At 40.1% G+C, this 24,112-nt stretch overlaps 1 protein-coding gene across 1 annotated transcript; it reads left to right on the top strand.

The window, feature by feature from the left end:
• The first annotated feature begins 572 nt into the window (after positions 1-572).
• Positions 573-24,048, top strand: TMC3 (transmembrane channel like 3). Its single transcript, XM_013957252.2, has 22 exons — positions 573-682; positions 1,984-2,127; positions 3,492-3,567; positions 5,993-6,074; positions 6,778-6,884; positions 8,219-8,317; positions 8,410-8,552; positions 10,061-10,208; positions 11,226-11,269; positions 11,425-11,572; positions 12,376-12,485; positions 12,643-12,721; positions 13,234-13,479; positions 15,175-15,303; positions 16,018-16,085; positions 16,318-16,446; positions 17,474-17,584; positions 18,106-18,231; positions 19,572-19,650; positions 19,846-19,888; positions 21,056-21,353; positions 22,129-24,048. The coding sequence occupies exons 1-22, from the start codon at positions 573-575 to the stop codon at positions 22,988-22,990; spliced, it is 3,381 nt and encodes a 1,126-aa protein (XP_013812706.1). The 3' UTR covers positions 22,991-24,048.
• The last annotated feature ends 64 nt before the right edge of the window (positions 24,049-24,112 follow it).

Raw genomic sequence — 24,112 nt, 5'->3', positions numbered from 1 at the left:
GTTAATTGATGGAACTGAGCATAATTAAGATACTGCAGCTATCCAGAAAAAGTGAATTGCTTGGTAACCTGTACTTGTCTGAATATCAGGTATTTTGATACCTCCAGAAGACATAAATCTAGGTATAATGAATGTCGCTCCTGCTGAGAAGCTGGGGCCTCAGCCCAGGAAAGGAGCAGCCCCCAGGTCCTGTGGAGGTCATCCACCAGGAAAGGATCTGTAAGTCATGTGGGAAAATGACATCACATTCTTCAAACCCGGCTTTTAATTTAGGACTGCAGCTGCCCCACCACTGGGCTGTGTTTCCTACCTCACGTTGGGCAGCTCGTTTAAAAGCACCCCGACGCCTTCGCGGGGCTGCTGCGCGCTGCCGCTTTAAGGCACGCGCGCGCGCACGCACGGCCGCGCTGAGCACCGGGCAGCGGCGGCAGCCGCCTTCTGCTTCGCAGGGCTCGGCAGCCCGTCTCTGCTCTCCCCTTAGTAACGTTTGCTTGTGAGGCATCCGACCGGTGAGCTAACGGCCTCCTTCCAGCGTGACAGAGTTTCGCCCAGCGCGGGCAGCAGCTACCACCATGGCAGCAGTAACGGGCTCTGCTGCAGTGAAAAGTGCAAAGTCCTGCAAAAAGTATCGAACGGTGAAGCGGCGCGCCAGCATCTACACCTACCAGGAGCCACCCCACAGGTGAGAGAGCTTCCTCTCTTCTGCTTGAAGGGCAAATCTTCCTGGTCTAGCCAGAAAGTGGGATTTTGTCTTTTGTCTTTCGTTTAAACAGCCTAGCAAGAGGAAGAGGAGTATGAGAAAAATGAAAGTCTTTTTCTGTATTCAGATTTATTTTAAACCTCTGTTTTATTTTCACAAAAGTCATGTTCAATAGTGTACCACAAACTTCTCCAGTGTAACTCAAATGAGTTCAGGATAGAGCAGGGTAAAAAAAAACCCCTCTATTGTTGTCCTGCTTATTATGTATTTCCTGTGAATGTCCAGTATGCCCAAGGGTCAGAGACAAAATAATGGACAGATGGATTTGTGGTCTGACTATGTATATTCTTCAGATGTTCTTACAAAGTGTGGCTTAGATTATGACTTATTTCTAAGTCATTAAAAGGGTGCTGCTTTTTTTTTCAGCAAAATTGCAGGGAACTTTCCCATCAAATATATGGCCATGCAATTAGAAAACTTACTAGCTGATATTGCTGTTGCAGTATTTTGCAGTTCTGTTTGTTTTATTCAGAGGGGAAACTCAACTGACACAGATTTTTAGACACAGTCCCCTACAAGAATGAATATTGCTGCTGCTTTACACGCGATACCTTGTTTCAAACATGGAATGAGAGCTGTCACCACAGATGTGGTGACAATGTCAGAAAAGATGATTTAATAATCATCCACAGAAATCTGCTTAGAGAGGCATGAATCTTTTTGCAGGGATGTGTAATTCTTGGTGACCTGGGGGTCCCACGCTTCTGCCCCTTCTCCATAGGGAAAGGTAACAAAAGGCCGGGGCGTTCTAAGCATATTAGCATATTCCCCCCATTTTAACAAGGAAATACTTTATCATTGTTACTATCAAAGTAAAAGATCAACAACAAATGGCAAAATAAATGCATGTTAAGTGCTCTTGCTGGAAATGTTTAGACAACACTTTGTTCCAGAAAAATATATAAAGTGTCCTGATAGCATGATGTACGAGCTGTTTGATTTGAAATGCTGGGAGTGGAAAGATTTGGATTCCTAGTGGGAAACATGGATAATTTATGACTGAGCAGCAAGGGCAGCGGGGAGAGTTACATTGCAGAGAGGGGGAAATCATCCCAGTTATTCACCAACTGTAAAACAAGAAGATTCCGTAAGTTCCCTAGCTCATCGCTGTTACATTGTTCTAATAAATGGATCATGTGCAAGTCTACAGTTTGCTGGGGATCTGAATCAGAATGATTTGTCCTGTGTTTTTCCTCCCATGTGGTGTGTGCTGGGCTGCTCAGTAACTCGGACAACGATAATGGCGAAGAAAAGGCTGACAGTCACGACCCAGAGCAGATCTTTCAAAACATACAGTACCAGAAGGAGATTATGTCCAACATCCGCTGCAGGCCATGGCCAATGAGGCAGAAACTGAGGGCGCTCAGGTAACGGAGTCTGTATGAAAGCTTTCAGGCCCACGGATCAGGGCAGTGTTTCCAGCCTCAGAAGTATTTCCGTCCAAGCTGGAACAGGGTGAGCACAGAAACGATTAAGAACTGCTAGGAAATTACACTGTGAGGACACTCCTAGGAGACAGAGAGCTGCCTGAAGGCAGGAGCCCCAGGATGGGAAGTTTGCAGGATGAAGCAGTTCTGAACACGTCCCGGCATGAAGTCACCCTTTTGCTCTTTAACTAATAAGCAGTGTGTCTGCTGTTCAGAGGCCTAAGGAAAGACTGTGCATTCTGTGCGTAATGCTCAGTGATACGTTTTGGAGCTAAATTGTTTCCCTCTGTCCCATGAGGCAAAAGTCTGCCACTTTCAAGGTGACTGTATGTGACAACAGGGAGGCTTTACGGAATGAGAGAATAGAAAGTGGTCTGTAATTTTCAGGTATTGCAAATGGCAGTAAATACTCCACATTTGTTGGTTTAAAAGGTACATTCAGTGTAGTACTGTCATGTCTCACCGTTTAAAACTGCAGTTATTACATTAACAACGCCGGATTCACAATGCAGAGTGTGTGGGGGTGCCCATCTCTCTTTGGGCTGCCTGTCTGAGTTGTGCCAGGCCTTTCCCTGGCCCGACTGGCGTAGTCTGTATGCCACACTGCACTGGTTGGCTATTTGGGGCTTGCTTTATTTTTTCCTCTTCACCTGGCATCTTTCTCTTAACCCTGTCTGATACTAGAATGGCATTTTAGTCATGAGGAAAATACACCAGCAGTAGTCCTTGTTTTGTCTTGGGAAGCAAAGAGAGAGTTTCTCTCTCTTATGCAAAATCTGTGACTTGCTACCTTCCTGCTCCTGTATGATTTTTTATTGATGAGCTTCCAATAACCCCCATCCACCTTCTCCTGAGGTCAAAGACTGATTATGACCAGAAGTAGGATCGGCTGAATATGCTTCTCTATGTCTTGCAACAGCTCCACACTGTATTTGCAGAAGAGGGGTTGATATCCACATAAGATTAACCAGTCTCTAATGGGAACCTTTTTAATTTTACTCATTTAGGTTGTGCCATTTTAAAAGAAAGAGACATTAATTGAAAGGACAGAGAAAAAAATAATAGAGAACTCTCCCTGCAGTAAAAGATTTGAATGTTGAGTTTTCTCAGACAAAGCTCTTGTTACTTTTGAAATGATAGTAAAAACCTCTTAAAATAATTTTGCCTGATTCAGGAGTTTATGGTTAGACAACCTATGTCAGTATTTCACAGCATTTGGCAGCCTTGCTAGTTGCTACTTGTGTAGAATTAGGGGCTCAGAGTAGTATGATCAATGTAAAACCAAGTTCCACCTTCTTGTGCAGACAAGCTAAAGAGATTGTGCTGAAGTATGAAGGAAGACTCACTAGAACAAGAGGGTATCAAGCAGCTGGTGCAGAGGTATGTCTGTTTTTTTCTTAAATTACATCTCTTTTCTATATTAATGGTCATCTGCATATTTCATATGCAGAAGTGTGTTTTCTATAAAATCCTGATCTCCAACTCAAGAACTCCGTAGAGGGGGGAAAAAGCAGTTAAAAGCTTCTTTTTGTCTATTGTGAATTTTCCTTTTTGTTCAGATACACAGTAGGCAGGAAAAGAGATAATAGCTATATAATTATTTTAACTAATGCTACTTCTACTGACATGGACAATTCTGTATAATCTATATATCTGCTGCACAACCTGCAGCTTGATTCCTTTCTCAGCATTGTGAACCCCATTTTCAAATGAAAGTAGCAATCCTAGCAATTCTCATGCAATTCACAGCATCTTTTTTTTAATTAAAGTACTTCAATTTTAATTAAAAAAATTAATTAAATCAAATTTTAATTCAATTCAATCAAATTTTAATTAAAATACTTCAAATCCTAATCTAAAATCCTTGTGTCACCATAAAAAATGGATTAACTTTGGCCAAAGAGAATGATGATGTATTCATTAATTAAAATGTGATTTACTTCTCTTTGGTTTCAAGAGATTAGATTTCATGATATAATATTGACACTGCTGCTGACTAAAATACAGTTTGTTTGGGTTTTTAAAACATCTGGCTGTACTATGAAAGATACTGTAAAATGAATATGATATACAAATATTATTTTCCTGTTGCTATTGTAGATTCATTCAACAAATGAAAAAGTGGACTCAATTTTACACATGGAGTTTTGTGTTTCTCCTCCCATATGCATACCCCACAGTATGTAGGCAGATGCTTTTCTTCGGGCATGCACAAAATAGAAGTTGAATGAAGACTTTGCAAAATATAACCACAAGTTTTCTGCAGGTGTAAATCGTAATATACAGACTTGGGAATTATAGTAGCTGAATTTGTTGCTGCTGAATATGAAAGCTCGTTCTTTCTCTTGAGGTTATGCTTCTCTTAAATGTGAAGCTAGCTGTGTGTTCATTTTTTTGTCCTAGAAATCCAGTTTGTTTAGTGCGGTGGGATTCCTTCACAAATTATATAGAGGCTGTGATTAGTACTGGCTTAATCTAAATATAGGAAACATTCTACACAGTTCTTCTCAAGGAGGACCTGTGCTCATAAATCCATCTGCTCTCAAATTCTGTCTTGGCTGTTTTTGCTTAAAAATGCCTCTTTTTACTCTGAGATCTAGTCACTCACCTCTTTCTCATTTCCTTTGCAAAGGGTCTATGTTGCTTTGAGTTGTTTTGTGAAATTTTGCCTGGGTTTGTTGCTCGGATTGTTCTGCAGGTGGGGTTTGGTGTGAGAGCGCCGTGCCTGGCTCTCTGTAATGGGACTCCATGGAGCATTCATTCACTCATTCTTTACGTGCAGGTGATAGATTAAAACTTCCACTGTTTTGCAAAGCATTTACATTCTCTACTGCATTTTCTGCTGCTACTAAATGAAAGACACACCAAACAAATGTGTCTGAGCCATAATTATGCCACAGTTACTAAGCTATCCGGTGGCCAAAGACAGATGGGGCTCTGCGTGCTCAGCAGTGTGCAGGCGGAGCGGTGCATGGCCCTTCTCCAGGCATCTTGCAACCAAGATGGATCTGGCAGCATGGGGAAGGGGATATCCTGGGCACAAGCAGAGTCCAAGGCTAATGGCAGCTAACTCACATTTATTCCATTCATCTTGCAGAGAAAGTGGCTCCGTTTAGGATTAGATGGTAGACTTAGATTAAAATTAAAACAAAGGCCAATGGAGTGACGGGACAACAGAGGAGGAGATATGGGGCAAAGGATAGGAAGGGAAGCTAAAAGGTAAAGTTAAAATAAAAGTCATCTAATGAAGTGTCTCTGAAGGATGAGGAAGGAAGGGCCAGAAGAGAGAACTGCAGTGAACCAAGTCACCTGCTAAAGTCTGTGAAATACCCCCACTTTGGCTGCTTCTGCTGCCTGGAGTTGCTGTTTGGGCTTTCTCTATGGCTCCTCTCCCCTGTGGCCCTGATCCATTGAGGAGGTGATAGGGGAACAGTGCCTGTCTGCTTCCTTCTGTGGGTTCCTCATGACCCTGCGTGTGTCAAACAGGTAGATTGAGGGCTCTTGTCTTTACCCTCGGAGGTGTGTAAAGGCCTCTCTGTGTCTCATATTTTTTGGCATTTTCCTGGTAAGCACAGTCAGGGACTCCTGTGCCCTCCCATGTTTTGCATGTTTCTGAACTATGCTGTGGTTGGTTTTACCCATCTTACCTCACAGGCGTGCTGTGAGACCTTAGTAATTAATGTTTGTAATATGCTTTCTGACCCCAGATGAAAGAGGCATGAGCAAAATGCTCTGATGCATTTTTGACTTATCTTTTCTCATGCAGAAGTAACACACCTCTTATTTCTCTGCTTTTTTTTCTCAGCTTTGGAGGAAGTTTATTCGACTTGCATATAATTTTGTGGTGATATTCATTCCTTGGGAAATGAGAATAAAGAAAATAGAGAGTAAGTATAAAGACTGAATGTATTGAAGAGTAAAGCACTTGCTGAAATTATGAGTCTTACAGTTTATGTTTGAATTTACTGAATTATGTAATATTTGGAAGAGAAATTAAATGCAAACTTTCATCAATGTCATCATTTTCATTCAAAAGCTTGTTTTTTCTACTTTTCCTGGTTCCTTAGGCATTGCACAATTCTCAGTTATGACTGTAGTGTGGGGTAACTTTTAAAAAATCAAATTTGTCCCTCTGTGCTTCTGAAAATAGAGGAAGATTTGGGTATAGCTTATCACAGTCCACGGGACTGTATCCTTGGGCCAAGCCCACGTATGCCCAGTCTCGAGTGTGACATGGAACCTGCCTTGTCAGCCCTAGAGTCTTTGAAGTATTTAGAGCAGCCCTTAATGTCATATCAGCAGTCAGGTCATACCTCCGTGCTTCAACAGCAAATGAAGATGGATGCTTGACATCACCCAACATAACTGCTTCCTGTGTAAATACTGCTGGGGATTATCAGACTTCCTACCAAAGTTTGTTGCAAATATATTTTCTCTTTGACACAATAACGTTTTTTTCTACCTAGCTGTTTGCCCTGCATGAATGGGGCGGGTGTTTCTTTTCTTTTTACTCTTCAAATAATGCTTCATGAATAAATGATACCGCTTTTTTACACTTGTAGCTCAGATAACTTTTTTTTGTGGTTTAAGGTCATTTTGGGTCTGGAGTGGCCTCTTACTTCATCTTCTTGAGATGGCTGTTTGGAATCAATATCGTACTTACCATAATGACAGGAGCATTTGTAGTCTTACCAGAGGTAAGAACCCATCGTTAATATTTACGAAGGAATGCTGCACTGTTGCACTTTCCTTTCTGAATTAAGCAAATGCTACGCTTAAAGGCATGTATCAGTTTTAAAGGCACAATTTAAAATGAATTATTTAAAATAAACTCCACTGTCAAGAGTTATTTCTGCCAAAGGATAAGAGAATCTTGCTTTTAGTGTTAGAGATGACATTTTGTCAATGAAGTACTAATGCTTTTACGGAATATTTTTTTATATCTGATTGCTAAAATGGAGAACCAAATCCTAAAAGCTGCAGTAGGTATGCTCAAGTGTGCTCAAGTCCTGCTATTGTCACTTAAAGGCAGAGAAACATAACATCTCTCTTTCTCCAGAATCAGGTTTTTGTTCATTAGAAATCAGTTCTTGAATTTCTGAACAGCCCCAACTTTGTTTAGTTGCATCCAGATAAGGCCATTTGTTAACAAGAAATTGTGAATTACAAATCTAAGAGTGTATCTAATACAGTAGACATCTGAAATTTATGAAAAATGACTTAAACTTACCATCTACACTTCTTCTCTAGTCCACAACAACAGATAAACACCTCCAAAAGACAGCTCATTCCATCTTAAGCTTGGTGTCTGAAAATGTTGCTGACTGGCCTTTGAAGGAACCCAGCTTTCCCCATTGACCTAAGTGAGAAGATTAGGTTAGATTAGTTGGTTAACCTTCAGAATCTTAAGGAGATAAACCCCACTCTACATACTGCTCTATCTTGCCCCAGGATAGAATAGAGCAGATAGGAAGGTATGTTAACATAACAAATGATTTATAAATACTGTCTTACCTAACCTAACCAGTGCTTTAATGATGTTGTCAGAAACATGTGAATATCTGTTTTTTCTTCTCATTGGCTAAATTTAAAAAAGGTCCTCAAAAAAAGGTATTTTTTATCTTTTTTTTTTTTTTACTATTGTAAGTAAAAGTAGATTTAATCTTGATATACCATTTTGAAATCAAACATATTTAATTTAAAAATGGTAAATTAAAATGAACAGTTAACTTTTAAACAGATTTTGTTAATTAAGTTGACCTCTGTCGTCATTTTTCAGCCATCTCTAAGATGTCCACAGATCACTCAATTACCTGAAAGGTAGAGCTCAGGCGGCAAAAAGCCAGCTGGTTTAGTCAAAATTGAATGCAGTGTTTCTCATGAAGTTTCTAGCTTAGGACAATGAATGACCAAAATACTTGCTATCCTCATAGTGTCACCCATGCAGGCAGCTCTCTGCATGTTCTGCTGTGCAGCCGGTGTGGTCAGACAGTCTCCACTCAGCTTCTAAGACCTTGTCCCTTCTTCTCAGCTACTGGCCGGAGCACCGTTTGGCAGCACAGTCAGCAAGACCATTCCCAAGGAGCATATTGCATCTGCTCAAGATCTGGACACCATCTGGTCACTAGGGGCAAGGCTAAAACCACTCTTTATTGTTTTGTTGTCCGTGTTCTGTCGTAGCCAGGGGTTGGTGCTCATATTTACGGACTCTGGTCTTTGCAGGGCTACCTCCAGTACTCTGTTTTGTTTTACGGCTACTATGGTCGTGACAGGAAGATTGGGAAAGCTGGGTACCGGCTGCCTCTTGCTTACTTCCTTGTTGGAATGGCAGTGTTCGCTTACAGCTTTATCATTCTCTTAAAAAAGTAAGATTTCCATGTATTGCTGTTCACAAGCTTTTATGTACAGACAATTGTTAATGTTAATACTTATCCCATTTCCTCTGTATTTATTCCCCATAGTTCAATTAACCTGTTCAAGTCTGCTAATATCAGGGAGGCAGATTGAGTTTAATTCTAGCTTGCTCTTTATCTTGCTGTCATCTATATTCTCTCTCTCTTCAGTATCTCTAAAAGGAGGGCAGTAGTACACCATGCATGGGGCTTCGGCAGGTCTGTGCCCTTTGTGTTTTTGCAGAATAAGGTCTGACTCTCACTGAAGTGTTTTCTATTTTCCTCTTTCCTGGTATAAATATTATTATGAAAGGGATTTAGATTTTAAATGTAATGCTTTCAGCGTTATTATTCCCATTTATTGAAATACAAATATAAAAATGCTGTCATACATGTAATAGCTTGGCATCATTTGAGCTGGTATGTGGCATCCCGTTCAAACGCGAGCTCGTTGCCTTTGCTGTTTAAGAGCCGGGAGCAGGAGTTTTGCAGGAGAGCGAGCAAGCCTGCCAGTGCTGACCATAAATCTAGGAACATGCAATGCCTGCAGTGGGGCAGGGTCACGCTATCCTTCCTCCTTTCACTTTCCCTTCCTCTCTTGATAACTATTTATCTGACACAGTGCAGTCCAGGGTGATTTTTAGCATTGCTCAATACCTGTATCCATTTCCAAACTGATCCTTCCCTTTCATTTGTTTTTATTCTATCTGCTAGTTTGGGCCTAGGGTCACTGGTATGTTTGAGACTGGTCTGCACATCTGCAGTTTTTGGGGATGTGATTAGCTCTTCTCTGTCTGACACAGCCCACTGACTCTTTGCTTGCCTGCTTGCTGTTCCTCTTTTAACATTGTTCTTTTGGATGCCCTTTCTTTCATAAGCTATTAATCTTCATTACATTTCTTATGCTTTGCAATATTCTGCATTCTTGTCTACCTAAGCTGAATAGGCCTTTTTTTTTTTTTTTTTAACCCCCCAAGGTCTGTAAAATGGCACTGTGTTTCTGTTTGACAATAACATATATTTTGAGATGAAAGCAATATAAAAAAAACAAGCAGATCTTGTGCATGATCACTAGCTTTGCCAGACTAATGCATAATCACAGTAATAGTGATCTTATGTTATAGTATCTTCTAGCTGGATCCTACCTGGCGATCTTAAAATTGAAATATATTAAACCTCACTAGAGCTGTGGACTTAATTTGCTTTATTTGTCAGCTATAAAGAATGCAAATGTCATCAAACTGCTCTTCCAAAGTCAGTCATTTCTGAACTAGAACATAAGTGAAGTTGAAGCTGGTTCATTCTCTGAACCTCACCCCGCTTTTACTTTCTTCAGAAAACTGCTGAGAATGACACTAGTTGCCACAAATTTTTGGTAGTTTTAAAGATGTAAACATTTGAAAGCTATGAACCAAACCACTGATTTTCTTCATATGCATCTTCACACATTGACAACGGTGAATATTTGTTCTCTTTTACAGAATGGCAAAGAACTCGAGAATGAGTTTAGCAAGTGCCTCTGATGAAAATTACACTTTCTGCTGGAGACTGTTCTGTGCTTGGGACTATTTAATAGGAAACCCCGAGGCTGCAGAGAGCAAAGCTGCTGCAATAGTTAATAGCATTAGGGTGAGCAACTGACCTACAAATTATTTTGATTTGTTTGTTGATTTGTAAATTAAATGTGCTTTTCCTCTCATTCCCCTACATTTCCTATTGTTTCTCAGTACTCATTTCTGGATCTGTTTGCCTAGGAGAGGGCTGATATCACATCTCTGTGGTGTCGCAGTCATATCACACGTTGAATCCAGATTTCCCATTTATACTGAAGACAAAAATTAAGATTGAGATAGGACATCCTCTGATGTGACTTCTTGACGACACTGTCATTCCATTTCATTCTGTCATGTTCTGTCCCGAGAAGGACATTGTATTTCATGAAGTGTTTTTCATGCCATTGTAAGTGGGAAAAGAAGTTAGACCCATTGAAATAAATTTGCCTATGATGCAATTTCATTAAATAGTGGAATCAAGAATATTTTTAAAATGTAAAAGCATTCATTTATTTTATCTCTACATAACAAATGGTCCAGGTACATATTACAGCTCTATCAATATGAAGAAGTTGCATTAAATACAGATGTTTTCCACTTAGATTTTAAAAACAGATATGTTTTTCCTCCAAAGCAATTTATTCTGGAAGTTTGGGGCCAAATGGTTCAAACTGTAATAAGCTGGGAGTTTTAGTTATTTCAATGGCCAAGGATGACTTTTGACAATTCTGTATTACATTACTGTCATATGAATTCCACAGGCACATCCTGCAAAAAGATCCGGTAGCGTAAATCTTTGGAGGTACTTGGTTAAAGCAAATGAGATAACACATGTTAGCAGGACGTAACCAACACAGCAAGAGACAACAGAGACTAAAGTGCACAAGTATTCAATTACTGTGTCTTTGTTTCTTCTTCATTGCTTAAGCTCAATTAGCCTTTCTAACAAGATGCACAGGACAGAGAGGTATTTTTATCCTGGCACCTCCAGGATGTGAAGACTTTTATTAGTATACTTGGTAGCTTGTGTGAGGGATATGTATGTTATTTTTGTTGAATGCTATTAAAATGATAATGCTGTGTTTCTTTCAAGGAAGCTATATTGGAAGAGCAGGAAAAGAAGAAAAGCAAAAACCTGTATGTATATAAGATCAGAGATACTTTCTAAAGCACTGTTTCAATGCAGATAGCAGTGCTAATGTGCTTGTTTCATACTTCTAAAAATCATGTTAGAAAAAAAACCCTGGTGCCATAAGACAACCAACTGCATTGGCCGTGTGATTCTTTTCCAGGGCTGTGACGATAAGCTTAAGGATTATTGCAAACATCCTTGTGCTTCTCTCTCTTGCTGGAAGTATTTACATCATTTACTTTGTTGTGGATCGATCCCAAAGGCTAGAGCGCACCAAAAAGGAATTGACTCTTTGGGAAAAAAATGAGGTACAGTGTTTTGTGTATGACACCTCTGTGTTAGACGTAGGATTATTGTCTTAGGGCTCTCTATAGCAATAGGGTGCACTGAGGTGTAGTCACAAGACAGTTGTCAGGAGAATGAGGAACGAGACGGCAGAGCTGTGGTTACATGGATTTCCCTTTGCATGCTTGCTGCTTCTGTGCTGCAGCACGATGCTAGCAGAGCCGAAGCGGGCAGGGGGATGCAGCAGTTCCTCGTTGCACAGGGACTGCACTTCTAGGTGGCCCTGATTTGGTGAGGACAAAGCATAAACTCTCTTCTGTCACTTACAAATCTACTTTTGTGCCCACAATTGAGCTGAGGGACACTAGGCCAAGGGGTTAGAAAAAATTGTTAGGAATGGCATCAGCTTTGACAGTAGCCATTGATTTCAGCTGGAGGATACAGAATGATCTGTGAGTATTTCCCTTCAGAGGAAGGAGTGGATACTGAGAACAAGAAGCGAATGGGATATGGAGGACTGTTCAGCTAAAGATGCTGTCTTCCAATTTCCTGCATTTTAAGTTTTTATTTTAATTAATAAAGTAATAACTTTAAAGCTAGCATATAACTGTCTGGAGTAAAGACTCCTGAAGAGTATTCCAGATCTATAATTTTGGATCTCATTTACTGTTATTACTAATGTCAATAATAACTTTCTAAAGCATGTTCTCCAAGAACAGCAATCACCAAAGCATACGCATCGGTAGTGTTTCAATCAGCATTCACCAAGAGGCACCACAGATCTACATGGAAAGCTACAAAAATGCTGTGTCTTTGTGTTCTGTAGGTAAGCGTTGTTGTGTCCCTAATTACAATGATTGCACCCTCTGCTTTTGAACTTGTGGCAGCTTTAGAGATGTATCATCCAAGGACCACTCTTCGTTTTCAGCTTGCCAGGTACGGGGAATAATATACAGTGTAGAAACAATGTGGGGAGCACGGGAGGAAGAGGAGAGGTGTTTGGTCGTGTGGTTTATTTCAGCCAAAAGAGAGAATGTGTAAGAAGCCGGTGGGATAATAATGCTGACAACCAATACCTCATTCTTGTTCTCAGGGTTCTCGTTCTGTATCTGGGAAACCTCTACAGTTTAATCATTGCTCTCCTGGATAAAGTGGACAGTATGAGTGTCACTGTAAGTGTCGCTTGATGTTTTATGACCTGTAAAACTAGTCAGCTTTATAGATAGAGTTTCTTTTATTGTAGAACACGTGAAGTCAGATGTAAAACTCTGAAATCAAAGCGTTAAAACACATTAGTTTGTTAGTAAAGTCAAGTTTAGTCTGTAATGTTCATTTACAAATATTTGTAATTTTTTTAGGATAATTGGATCCACTTGATTGCTGGTGTATAGTTTAAATAAACAGATTTCCTCTGCATTGCCTAGCTACTTTAAAAAAAAAAATGGCCACCACGTTAGGCCAAATGTTTCCAGCTACCTAAAATCAACTTACAATATTGTCCTTATGAATTTCACCTGAATCTGTACTTTGGCAGCTACTTGACAGTTACCTAATTGCTGCTTGAAAATACTTGCAGAAATGCATTTGTGTGCATTTTAGAAGGCATGAACATCTGCATGTATTGTAAGTATGAAGTCAGAAAGGACAGTTGAAAATTTCACTTTCAAGACATTTATTCTTTCAGGACTCTGAAGTTAACTATGATGCAAGTAATTCTACCACCTACTTACCAACCAAAACTCTTCCTGAAGAAAAGAATTTATCTACAACTATTCCTGATGTACAAATTAAGAGAAACAGCACTGTAACACTGGAAGACAGTCGCACCCAAAACTTGACAGTTTCTGACTCACTGGTTAACAAAACAGTTTTCTTTGACTATAATACTCAAAATCCACAGGATCAGTGCTGGGAGACGTATGTTGGTCAAGTATGTTACTGTTTTATTGTCTCATCAATTTATTCCCGATCCATGTTTGACTGTAAGTTAAAATCATGTTGTGCTGAGTTCTATTTCAGAAGTTTTCTTTATGCAAATTTCAGACTTTTAGCTGATTATGCAGAGTGATATAGTCACAGATGTGAGCTTTCTTTTTGTTCAGTATCTACAATGTGTTTACTGTTGTACAGATGTCCTTTTCCCATGCTTTGGTCTCTGTTTTCAGCTCTGCACAGGCAGATTTCTACAGATGCATGATATGGATATAGGTCCCATTTTTAATAGGATGCATCCGATTGAACTCATGCATAGAAACATGACTACAAAAATGTATAAACAGTAACAAGAACCCTATTAATATCTTTTTAAAATTCAGTCCTGTGCAGATTCAAACTCTGCTTGGATAGATGTGAATGCTATCCATAAGACTGTGCACTTGGTCACTGTGTTGTATTTCTGCATTCTCTATTCATTCTGCCTTTGTAAATCAGAAGAGAATTGAGTCTTCTCCCACTTCTTCAGACAGCAAAGGGACAACAAAAGGTTTCCAACTACTGTCAGTCCACAGGAATGGAGCCAGTTGGGTGGTAGCGCCATGTACTCGTGTGCCCACAGTTGCAGAAAACCTGCAGACTTAATATGACACTTTTTGTTTCCCTGCATGTGAAACAAACATTACTTGTGGCCTTTACTTTGAGCAGCTAGCAGTCACATTAAAACATACATAGAGAATCTTTAACCACACAAAATATGAAATATGTCATTTGATCCCAATGTGCTTTGGTCTCCAAGTATCAGTGCTGCACTTAATCTAGTGGCCTAGACAGGAGATAATGATGTCAGTATGTCTCTGCTTGCTTAGCTCCTTGTTCCAGAGTGAAAAAAGATAAAGGTCTTGTTCTGCAGGCTGTTTGATCATCTGGGGCAAAAGTCCCCTCCTAGGTTTATTGGGCTGATTTCTATTCTTCTATGCCCTTCTCCCTCTTCACAGGCATCACTCACTGAAACTCACTTGGTCCTTGGGGTAGAAACCATCCACATTGTATTTAGGTAGCCAGGAATTTTTTATAACTGGTGTTCTTTTTTTTTCTGGATGGGCTGGAGATGTTTGGAAATATGTTTTTGATTTAATTGTTATGTTTTTAAAACTGTTAAATATGGCATAACTCAAATCAATTGCAAATCTTAGCACTATGCAGATCTCCTATGGCTTGGTGATCCCAGTGCCATTGAGTTTTGGTTTTGTATGAGGAGTAACCATTTCTCAGCATGAAACACTTAGCAAGTGCGCATTACAACAGCCAGTCCAATAAGGGGCTTGGGTACAACAGAATACACAAAACATTTCAGTTTATCTAGATAAATTTTCAGAAAGGCAATTAAAAAGAAAGCTTGAAACAGCTATGACCAGAGATTTATTGCTGCAAGCAGTAGAAGAGGCACTGAAAATCTGATTACATTTTTTTCTCTTTGCTAGAATAAAGACAAGTAAATAAAAAAAAATCTGACCTCAAGAAAAGCTAAAAGAAAATATATTTATATATTCAAATCACCATTTCATCAGAATACTAAGCTTGAGCCAAAATACAAAATGCAAATACAAATGCAAAATAAATCATACAGAGAGGTATGCATGTCCATTTGTTTTGAGAATGACTCAGTATGTTGGAACAATCTGTGTTTCAGGAAATGCTGAAGCTGTCAATTATCGACATGATTTTCACAGTCGCGAGCATCTTGCTAATTGATTTTTTCCGTGGACTCTTTGTCCGATATTTAAGTGATTGTTGGTGTTGGGATCTAGAAAGCAAATTTGTAAGTACATGCTTTAATTTTAACAAATTAAGATGATGAGACTGGGTAGGCTTATTCCCTTAGTACTGAACATCCTTAAAGCCTTTTGGCACATTAATAGTTTCTTGGTAGCACGTATCTATAAAGGCACAGCTCATGCTGTGTAAACTGGGTATAAACTGGAGGATGCTGGGTAAATGTTGAGGTCAGATGTTTTTCCCAAAGCTACTCCCATGGCCATGGTGTAAAAACTTCTTTTCCAAAATAAGATCATGGTGCAGTCGGTGCAGTCCCACAGTCAAAGACAAGTAATTTGTGGGCCTTTTACAAATAGAGGGCATCGGTTGTTCCCCACATCCTCTTTTCTGTAGCCATAACAACTATCCATAATGTAGGGTAATGTATCCTTATTGCTCCAAGAAGCAATAAGTAAAGGCATGTAGCCCTTTAAAAAAATCACGGTCATACTTGGTTAGCAAGCAGCTGTTGGCATGAAAGCCTGAGCTCTGTCCTCTTCGTCCTTAACTAAACAAGTGAAGTAAACTAGAAAGGAATTATTTTTTTTAATTCCAGGCAACAGAGTAAGTTTTACTGTGTTCTCACTGCCTGCCCAGGGCTAGTATTTACTCTGGAGATTTCAGGCTATATGCTGTTTTGCAAACTGATTCAGTCAAATGTTTCTAATAGATGATCTGAAAAAAAAGATTAATTCCACCTACACTATATTTCTTGTAGCCGGAATATGGAGAATTCAAAATTGCAGAGAATGTACTGCATTTGGTCTACAACCAAGGAATGATCTGGTATGCAATCTATAAGCGATTTTTCTTGTCCTTTGTTGGTTGATTACCAAGTCAATGTGGTAATTCCCAATGAAACCTATCCAAATAGGCTATTAGTACAGCAGCCTTTTATACTTTATTGTATTAAGAGATTGTTGATAAAGTGAGCCGTTGACTAACTGCTTAGTATATGTTTTTGCTACCAAAATTGCTTCTGGCAACACTGAGCACTGAAATGACATTATTCTTCTAGGATGGGAGCCTTCTTTTCACCTTGCTTACCTGCATTCAATGTTCTCAAACTGATTGGACTCATGTACCTGAGGAGCTGGGCTGTGTTAACATGTAATGTACCACATCAGCAGGTTTTCAGAGCATCCCGGTTAGTCCAAATAAAGAATAAATCAAATGCAGACAATAGAAATGACTTCTGTGTATAGAACCAAAATGAGAGGAGATCTTAGTGCTGAAAATTGAGAAGCAAATTTGACAGTAATCTTGACAATAAAAGTCTGTGAAGAAAAAAAGAGTTACTGAGAAACTGGAGAGTTGTACGGTTATAAAGTAGGGTGGTTAAAGGGATATACACAAGTAACATAAAGGGACCTGAATTGCCTGAGGTTGGCTTGTGACTCTACTGAAAAACTTGGTAGACATTCACTGCAAAAAGTCAAGGTATGAATTTTGCTGGACAGTATCCAGAGTAGAAGGACTCATCAGGGATTGTGTCGCTTCTCTGAGGCAATTAACCAATACCATCAGAAGGATTTTTATGGCCACAGTTTTGGTGGTGAATAGAAATAAAACTGAAAATACATCAGGGAATATTCCTACACCAGTAAATCCAGCCTAACACAAATGCTCCATTTCCAGACAAGTCTGATCAAGTGGAATAAGCTACATGTGTAAATGTCTGCAAGTCCCATTTCTTGATGTTTCTGTCTTTGAAAACTATGAAGTATCTTGTCCTTTAACAAAACAGAATTCCCCATTTTAATTTGATGGTGATAAGCATCTTCATTCTTTCATCAAAATGTAAATAATTGAGGGTTTCTTTAAATCTTAAGCATCAGTTATTTTTAACATGTTTTGAAGATGAATCAAGTTCTGCCACCTTTTTCTCCTCCCCCCAGCAGAATTGGGAGGTAAGCTTAGTTTTTACAGAATGGTACTATAAATAGTTTTCTGGCTGTAGCAGTGACATCTGGAAAGCAGTGCAAATAAAATTTTGATCATTAAGAGTCTGCTCATAGCGGCTCTGTATGGACTTTCTAACCATAACAGAATGATTTTGATCTTTCAGAAACATAGATCTTGAACTTGTTAGGTAGACACAGACTTATCCTTCATGTTGCCTCTGTTTTTCTCTCTGATTAGTATAATCTGAAAAATGTTATGTCTTCCTGCAGATCCAATAATTTCTACTTGGCTATGTTGCTGTTCATGTTGTTCTTATGCATGTTACCAACAATTTTTGCTATTGCTCGATATAAGCCATCTTTAAACTGTGGTCCCTTCAGGTAAGTTGTTATGGACTAATTAAAACTGCAAAAATTTTATTTCTCCCTTTCTCAATAAATGCATCAAATTCAATAATACCCAAATTACCAATAAATAAAAGTTTATAGAAGGGACTGTGTTTTTGTGTTGTCAGTGTTTTCCAGTTCAAGAATTAATTAGCTGAATATGTGAAAGTCCTGAATGAGGCTAGACATTTTGGATTACATGCATAGTTCAATTATTGTATGTTTACATAATGTAACGTGCCACCAAGCAATCTACCGCATATCACTGTCTTGTGAACGTGAGGTGTTTCAATTCAAGCACTGCCAAGGCTGGTCAATGTTTTTGCACTTTTGAAAACTTGTTAAAAAGTAAATAATGAAACAAGTAGCTTATATATTTTTTTTTCTTTTGATTATATTGTTCCAAAGTGGTCTTGGATGAAACTTTTTGTTTGTTCAGTGCAACATTGCTATAAATTTGACTTACATGGATTTGCTACAACTTAATTTTATTATCATTTTTCCCCCTCTTGTAGTGGACAAGAAAAAATATATGATATTGTTTCAGAAACGATTCAAAACGATTTTCCTGCATGGTTCAACACAGTGATTACATATATCAGCAGTCCTGTGGTTGTCCTCCCTGCACTGCTACTTCTATTGTAAGTACTTTGATTTTCATAGCAAAGTTAACCTTGTTGTATTAATCCTGGGCTTATCTCTAGAGAGTCAAATGTTAATACTAAGGAACAAACACTGCATTATTGTGATTTTATTAGGCATATCTGAAAAAAATTTATTGAATGTATGCTGTAGGGATCAGACGGGAATGAGATCATCACATTTTCAAAAGTAATTTCTCTTTCTGGGGTACTGTGTTAAAGGAAGTTCATTGTATCATGTCAATTCTTACAGTGCTGTTGGTTCCGCGAAGTTTTAAGATCCCTTTTCCTTCCCAAGAGCTCCTCAGAAATTAATTTTCCATTTCCTCATGGTCATTCATTCAGTTTAGGACTGAGTACAGATTCAGTCTATCATTTAAAGAGGCTACCCAGTCATCCTTATTCCTGACAAGATAAATCAATTATGAAGGTCTGTTCTTAAGTGTTAATGTAATATAGCTTCCTGCAGACTTTCCAGTGGAAGTCCTTGCTTACTCCCATCTCTAAATAATTGTTCACAGCTGGTAATTAATATTTACTTTTGAGCTGTTTGAAATTCACTTTGCTTCTATGAAGTATCATGTTTTACATGTACCTCTATATCATTTTTTCCCATAAACTACAGACCAATGCAGAATTTGCCCCACCAGCCTAATTTTTTACACAAATCAGAAAGACCCAAGCAATGCTTCCTATTTGTAACTTTTTCCTCTGAAGTCCCAGCCATGTAAAAACACATATTTACACATTCAAATAGATCTGCTGACTGCCTCAGAATGATGGCTAAGCACGTATGTAAATGTTTGTGGTATCACAGTCTAGTTTATGAAACTTCTTTACTCAATCTGAAAGCCAGTGTAATCCATTATGTCAGGCCAGATCTGATCTCAGCTCTGCCACTGTAAATAAGGTGTTATTCCAACCAAGTCAACAAAATGACACTGGTATGAATGTGCAAACTCAGCTCTGGTTTTAGCATCTCTGTTCAGTAACCTTGGACTGGAAAGAGGAGAAAATATATCAAAAGGTTGTTTTTTCTGTTACCAGAATTTAAACAAAGACTGGGAACGGGCAGGGTTGCCAGCATGATGAAACAATCTGCCAAAAAAGAAAGAAAAAAAAAGTACAATTGGAATTGCTGTTAAAAAATAAGTTTTCAGTGTCACTTATTTTTAAACTTCCATGTATGCTTGCTTGAAAAAGGGCTGTGATCATAGTACAAAGGAAATGCTAGAAAGCAACTGAGCCTATGTACCATTTTGTTGACCTATAACCCTTCAAGAAAAAACTCTCAGGCATATTTGATGTGACTTATATTCAGCTCTGTGTTTTCCTTCTAGCATGCTAATTTATTACTTGCAAAGCATTGCAAGATCATTAAAATTCACCAACAATCAACTGAGAATGAAGATTCAAACAGTAAGTACAATGGGGTTTTTTTTGCATACAAGTTGGTGGGTCTTCACAAAAGTACTAGCCTTAATTAAATCTCTAAAGTCACTTTGTGTTTCACAATGTAAAATCAATCCTGTATTTATCATCCTTACACAGTAGTGGGCTTGCTTTCTAATCTGTAGTAATCTACTGGTTTTCATTCTCATGTATGTATTTTAGGAAAGAACTGAAGATAAGAAAAAGGTGGTTCAAATGGCAGCAGGTAAGTTGGTGAGCTTTAGAAATACCACTATTAATAAAGCATTTAGACACAAAATCATTTTGATTTCTCATACACACAGGTAAATTCAACTACATTTTAAAATCTGTATTTCCTGTAGAGTCCTCCTTTTAGATGGTTTTTGAGCTCATCTTGACTTAACCTTGGCAGTGTTTAGGCGTAAACTACACACAAGGCGTGTAGTTTACACCTAAATTCCATTGGGATCCACAGACTTGGTATTTTCCTGCTTTTATCACCTCGTGAGCAGGAGCTGGTAGGCATTCTGTGATCGTTCAGATCTTGCACAAAATACATAGGGTAGTAGGCAGAAGATGGGAGAAGGGAATGGCTCCTGTTCTTTGACCTGAGTGGGTCAAACACTTCCTGTGCGGTGAAAAGGTTTCAGGCTTAACTGTCTACTATGCCTGAGGGCACGTGAAACCATCCGTTTCACTTCTCAGAGTTTAGCAATGAAATAGCAGGGGAAGGTGGGGAGAAGGAGGCAGTCTTTCTAATCCCTGCCAGTGAAACTATTCCAAACAAGGAACAAGTAAAAATTTGCTAGCCCAAAGAGAAGGGGCAAGCCATGATTCAGTAACCTTATAGCTGGACCTTAATGTTACTGACACCCTTATGAAAAAACTTAACCCAGCAGAGATATAAATGATGAAATACTTGATGTGTAGCAACATACTGATCAGGAGAGACAACTAAGGACAATGAGATATGTTTCTTAGTTGGATTTTCTTTGTAAAAGAAATCAAATTCAGCTTTAGGCTGTGACCAGCATGCTGTCACTGGGGTCAGTTTCCCGAATCTGGCCACCTTCATACGGGTAATCGTGTCTAATATAAACTAAAACTGTGCTCTTAAAAAGAAATGTTTGTTTCTTGCTCATTTTGGACACCTACAGTGCAATTTTTAGTGTTTTCTCTATATACCCCAATGTTATGAGGACCTTCTGTCTGCTATGTACTGCAGTCTGCCAGTCCACCCCTTTATAACCGTGTCTCCCAGTACGACACAAGTGCTTCTCTTGTTGAACTCTGTGGGGCTCTGTCAACACTGGGTCCCTTGACTGAAGGGTGAATTTGAGCCAGTGCATATACACAGCAGCTTCTAAATTTAGAGCCCTGGAGAGTTCCTGTAATAATTCCTGTTTTCTAGCCAGAATCCAGAATCTGGATGGGAATGACAAGAGACCAGAGCAAGAAAGTGATATTATTAGTCAAGAGTCCTCAGTTCGGTCCTCAACCCCCCGAAAAAATGGCAGTGTCTTGAACTTCGAATCTCCTGTGAGCAAAAGCACCAGAATACAAACCATTTCCCAGTCTGTTGCCCAAACTGTGCCCTCAGCTGATGCAGCAAGACCTGTCAACACAACTCCAACAACTTCAACCTCTTTAACGCCAGCTCCCTCAGTACCAAGCGTACAGAAACCAAGGAGCGACCACATCACAAACAGGCAAGACTCTTTTGATTTTGAAATGGCATTTTTTCCAGTAGCTGTGTGACATACCTGTGTTTATTTACAGAATGTACAGTCTGTACATTCAGACTAACTCTGTCTGCAGCACAACAACTGAGGAATTTTTTAAAAGCAGATTCACTTATTACTACTACTCAGGTTGCTGGTAACAGCACTGTCTCATTTCTCCCTTAATTCAGTTGCCAGAGTGGATTATAAGACTTTTGAAATGATTTAGTTGATGGAGTTCACTCACACCTCTAAAACAAAGGCAAATATTAAGCTGCCCTTCTGGCATGTAAAGAAAATAGTTTGTGGGGGTTACTGTTTTCATGAACAAGACAAATACAGAAACAGTTAAGGAATTTGTGCAGAATGTCTTTGGAGGTCTAGCTGTAGGATGACGTGTTTTCGACGGGTTGGTTCAGACAGCTGACTGGTGCTAAAGCACCAGCTACCTGTTTTTTTCTAGTGATCAATTAAGAGCATTTTTACACAGTTCTTACCATCATAAGAAAACAGATCTGGAACGTACCTTGAGAGGTCAATAGTCTGTTGCCATTTCCCAGGAAAGGAGAAGAGTATCTCCTAATTTCTAGCATATGTTTCTCTAACTATTCCTAAAAAGTGTGAACAATGGAGATTCCACAATCCCCACTCTTATGGTCTAGTGTTTGACTTCCAGAGCAATACATTTCTTATATCTGTTTTAATTATACTGATAAATAAGTCTTTTTATATTTCCTTTTTTTTGTTTTGTTTTTTCCTAAAGGTACCCAAGCGTTGTGCATGGGAGTGCAGGTGATCTTTGTAAAACAAAGCCCTACACACCAGTGACTTTCAAAAAGCATGTTGAAGATGTTCACTCTGAGCCTCTCTTTAGAAAAGGTATTCGACAAGTGAATCCAGATGCTCTTGGGGCAGGAGCTCCTGTTTTTGTGGGACGTAGACCACATGCTACCAGATATTTTCTTGTTAACGAACATGAGTCCCGCAAAAAGTTGCTCCGTTCTACTTCACGACTCCCAAAGCACTTCAGAATGGACGAAGCGGGAGATATTATTGAGTTGTATCCACGCAATGTCAGAAGATATGTGGTTCGAACACCACACCGGATGTATTCCCCCCATCCCAGTGAAGAGGAGGACGATGAAGAGGATCTCAGGAGAGACTTGATGAGCAGAACCCATCGCCCCCGCTCACTGTCCGATCTTCGCCCAGCACCCCGATTTTACATTGGGGAACATGCTGATGGCCACGTTCTTATGGGCAAGGATATAGCCAAAGTGCATTACAAATCCTGGGATGATGGTTTTGAGCTGGACCTGGATAGGCCCCCATATGCTTACAAAAAAGTACACCTGAAAAATGTTGAAGTTGACCAGCACTATCCTGAGCAACGTGTGAAACCTAAGTCAAAGCAGAAGCTGGAACAATCTCTAACAGAATCTGATTCTGTTTCCATTGAATCCAGCAGCGATCCGCAGAACAGCGGCAATGACCAATACATCCAGGTCATTCACAGCAAGGAAAAGTACCTGAAACCTGGGGCAAAGCTCACCAAAAAGAAATCCAAAAACAGCATTGATCTAAGTGTGTCTGAGCCTAATGATCTGGTATGCTCGAATGTCTGAGAAAGCGCCCCGTCATTTTTGTGTGTTGAACTGGTGCATCTGCACTTCTTGCACTTGCTGTTTGAGGTCCCCTGGAGAAACTGTAACGTGGTCTTTGGAATGACAGTGTACGCAGGGGAAAACATAGCTAGCCTCGTACTTTACTGTTAACTGTACCTCGCTTTAATAACACAGCTGATGCATTGCAAAATTTGGAAGAGAAAATTATTCTAACTTACTACTATTATGCTGTAAAAAAAGAAAAGAAAGTATTGTAAAATCAAAAGCTGTGTACTTGGACACAATTAAACCAGTCCAAAAATACGTCAGGTGAGACTCTTTGACACGGTCACGGCTGGTGTTTGCACTGAATCAGTCCAGCAGGCAATCAGCTTCCTGCAAACACAGCGTTGCTCTCTGCAGTATAATCTGTGACGTTTTTCCATGCCTAGTTTAAACGCGGTGTAGCTCAAACAGAATAGCAACAGGTTAAACTCAGGGAGTACGGAAACTCGGGGAATACTGAGTTTCTTCAGACCGTACTCTGCGGGCAACGGAGCTGCCTGGTCAGAGCAATCGCCGCCGGGTGCGAGGTGGCCTGGTAACGCGCCGGGGAGGCGGCTCGGCCCCCGGCAGAGCTCACGGGGAGACGCCAGGGAAAGCTTCCTCGCCGTGGCCTTCCTAAAACTTATCTCGTTCCTCCTGATTTAATTCTATCCTGCTTTTCACACACTGTCACAATTTTACAAGTTCTTCAGCTGCTGAACATTGCTTTTTCTTTTCTTCATTTCATTTGGGTTACGCCTGGATAAAACGCTGTTGCGCCGCCCGCCCGGCCGCATCAGTACGCGGCCGGGGCCTCCCGCGCCTCTGAACCAGGAGAACGAAGCGGCGCTACCTGCAGCCGGGCTCCCCGCGCCTCCCGCCGGCCGGAGGCCCCGAGCGACGTCGCCTCGCTGCCTCTCTCCCCTCGCCTCTGCCTCCCCCGCTCCGCCGCAGCGCGCAACGTCCACCGGCGGCCCCGGGGCTCTTTCGCCGCCACGGAGGCCGCGGGCGGGTGGCGGGAGGCGGAGGGACGGGCTGGGCCGCGCTGGGCCGCCGCGCCGCCCGCCGCCCCTCAGGTGAGGGGGAGGCGCCGCCATC

This window comes from Apteryx mantelli, chromosome 15, assembly GCF_036417845.1.
Source record: "Apteryx mantelli isolate bAptMan1 chromosome 15, bAptMan1.hap1, whole genome shotgun sequence".
Taxonomy (NCBI): domain Eukaryota; kingdom Metazoa; phylum Chordata; class Aves; order Apterygiformes; family Apterygidae; genus Apteryx; species Apteryx mantelli.
This window is presented reverse-complemented; position numbering and strand designations above follow the sequence as displayed.

Coding starts and splice junctions, on each gene's coding strand:
- TMC3 (XM_013957252.2), top strand. CDS start 573: ATGGCAGCAGTAACGGGCTCTGCTGCAGTGAAAAGTGCAAAGTCCTGC. Junction 18,232..19,571: donor CCTGCACTGCTACTTCTATT/GTAAGTACTTTG, acceptor TTTTCCTTCTAG/CATGCTAATTTATTACTTGC. Junction 19,889..21,055: donor GGTGGTTCAAATGGCAGCAG/GTAAGTTGGTGA, acceptor CCTGTTTTCTAG/CCAGAATCCAGAATCTGGAT.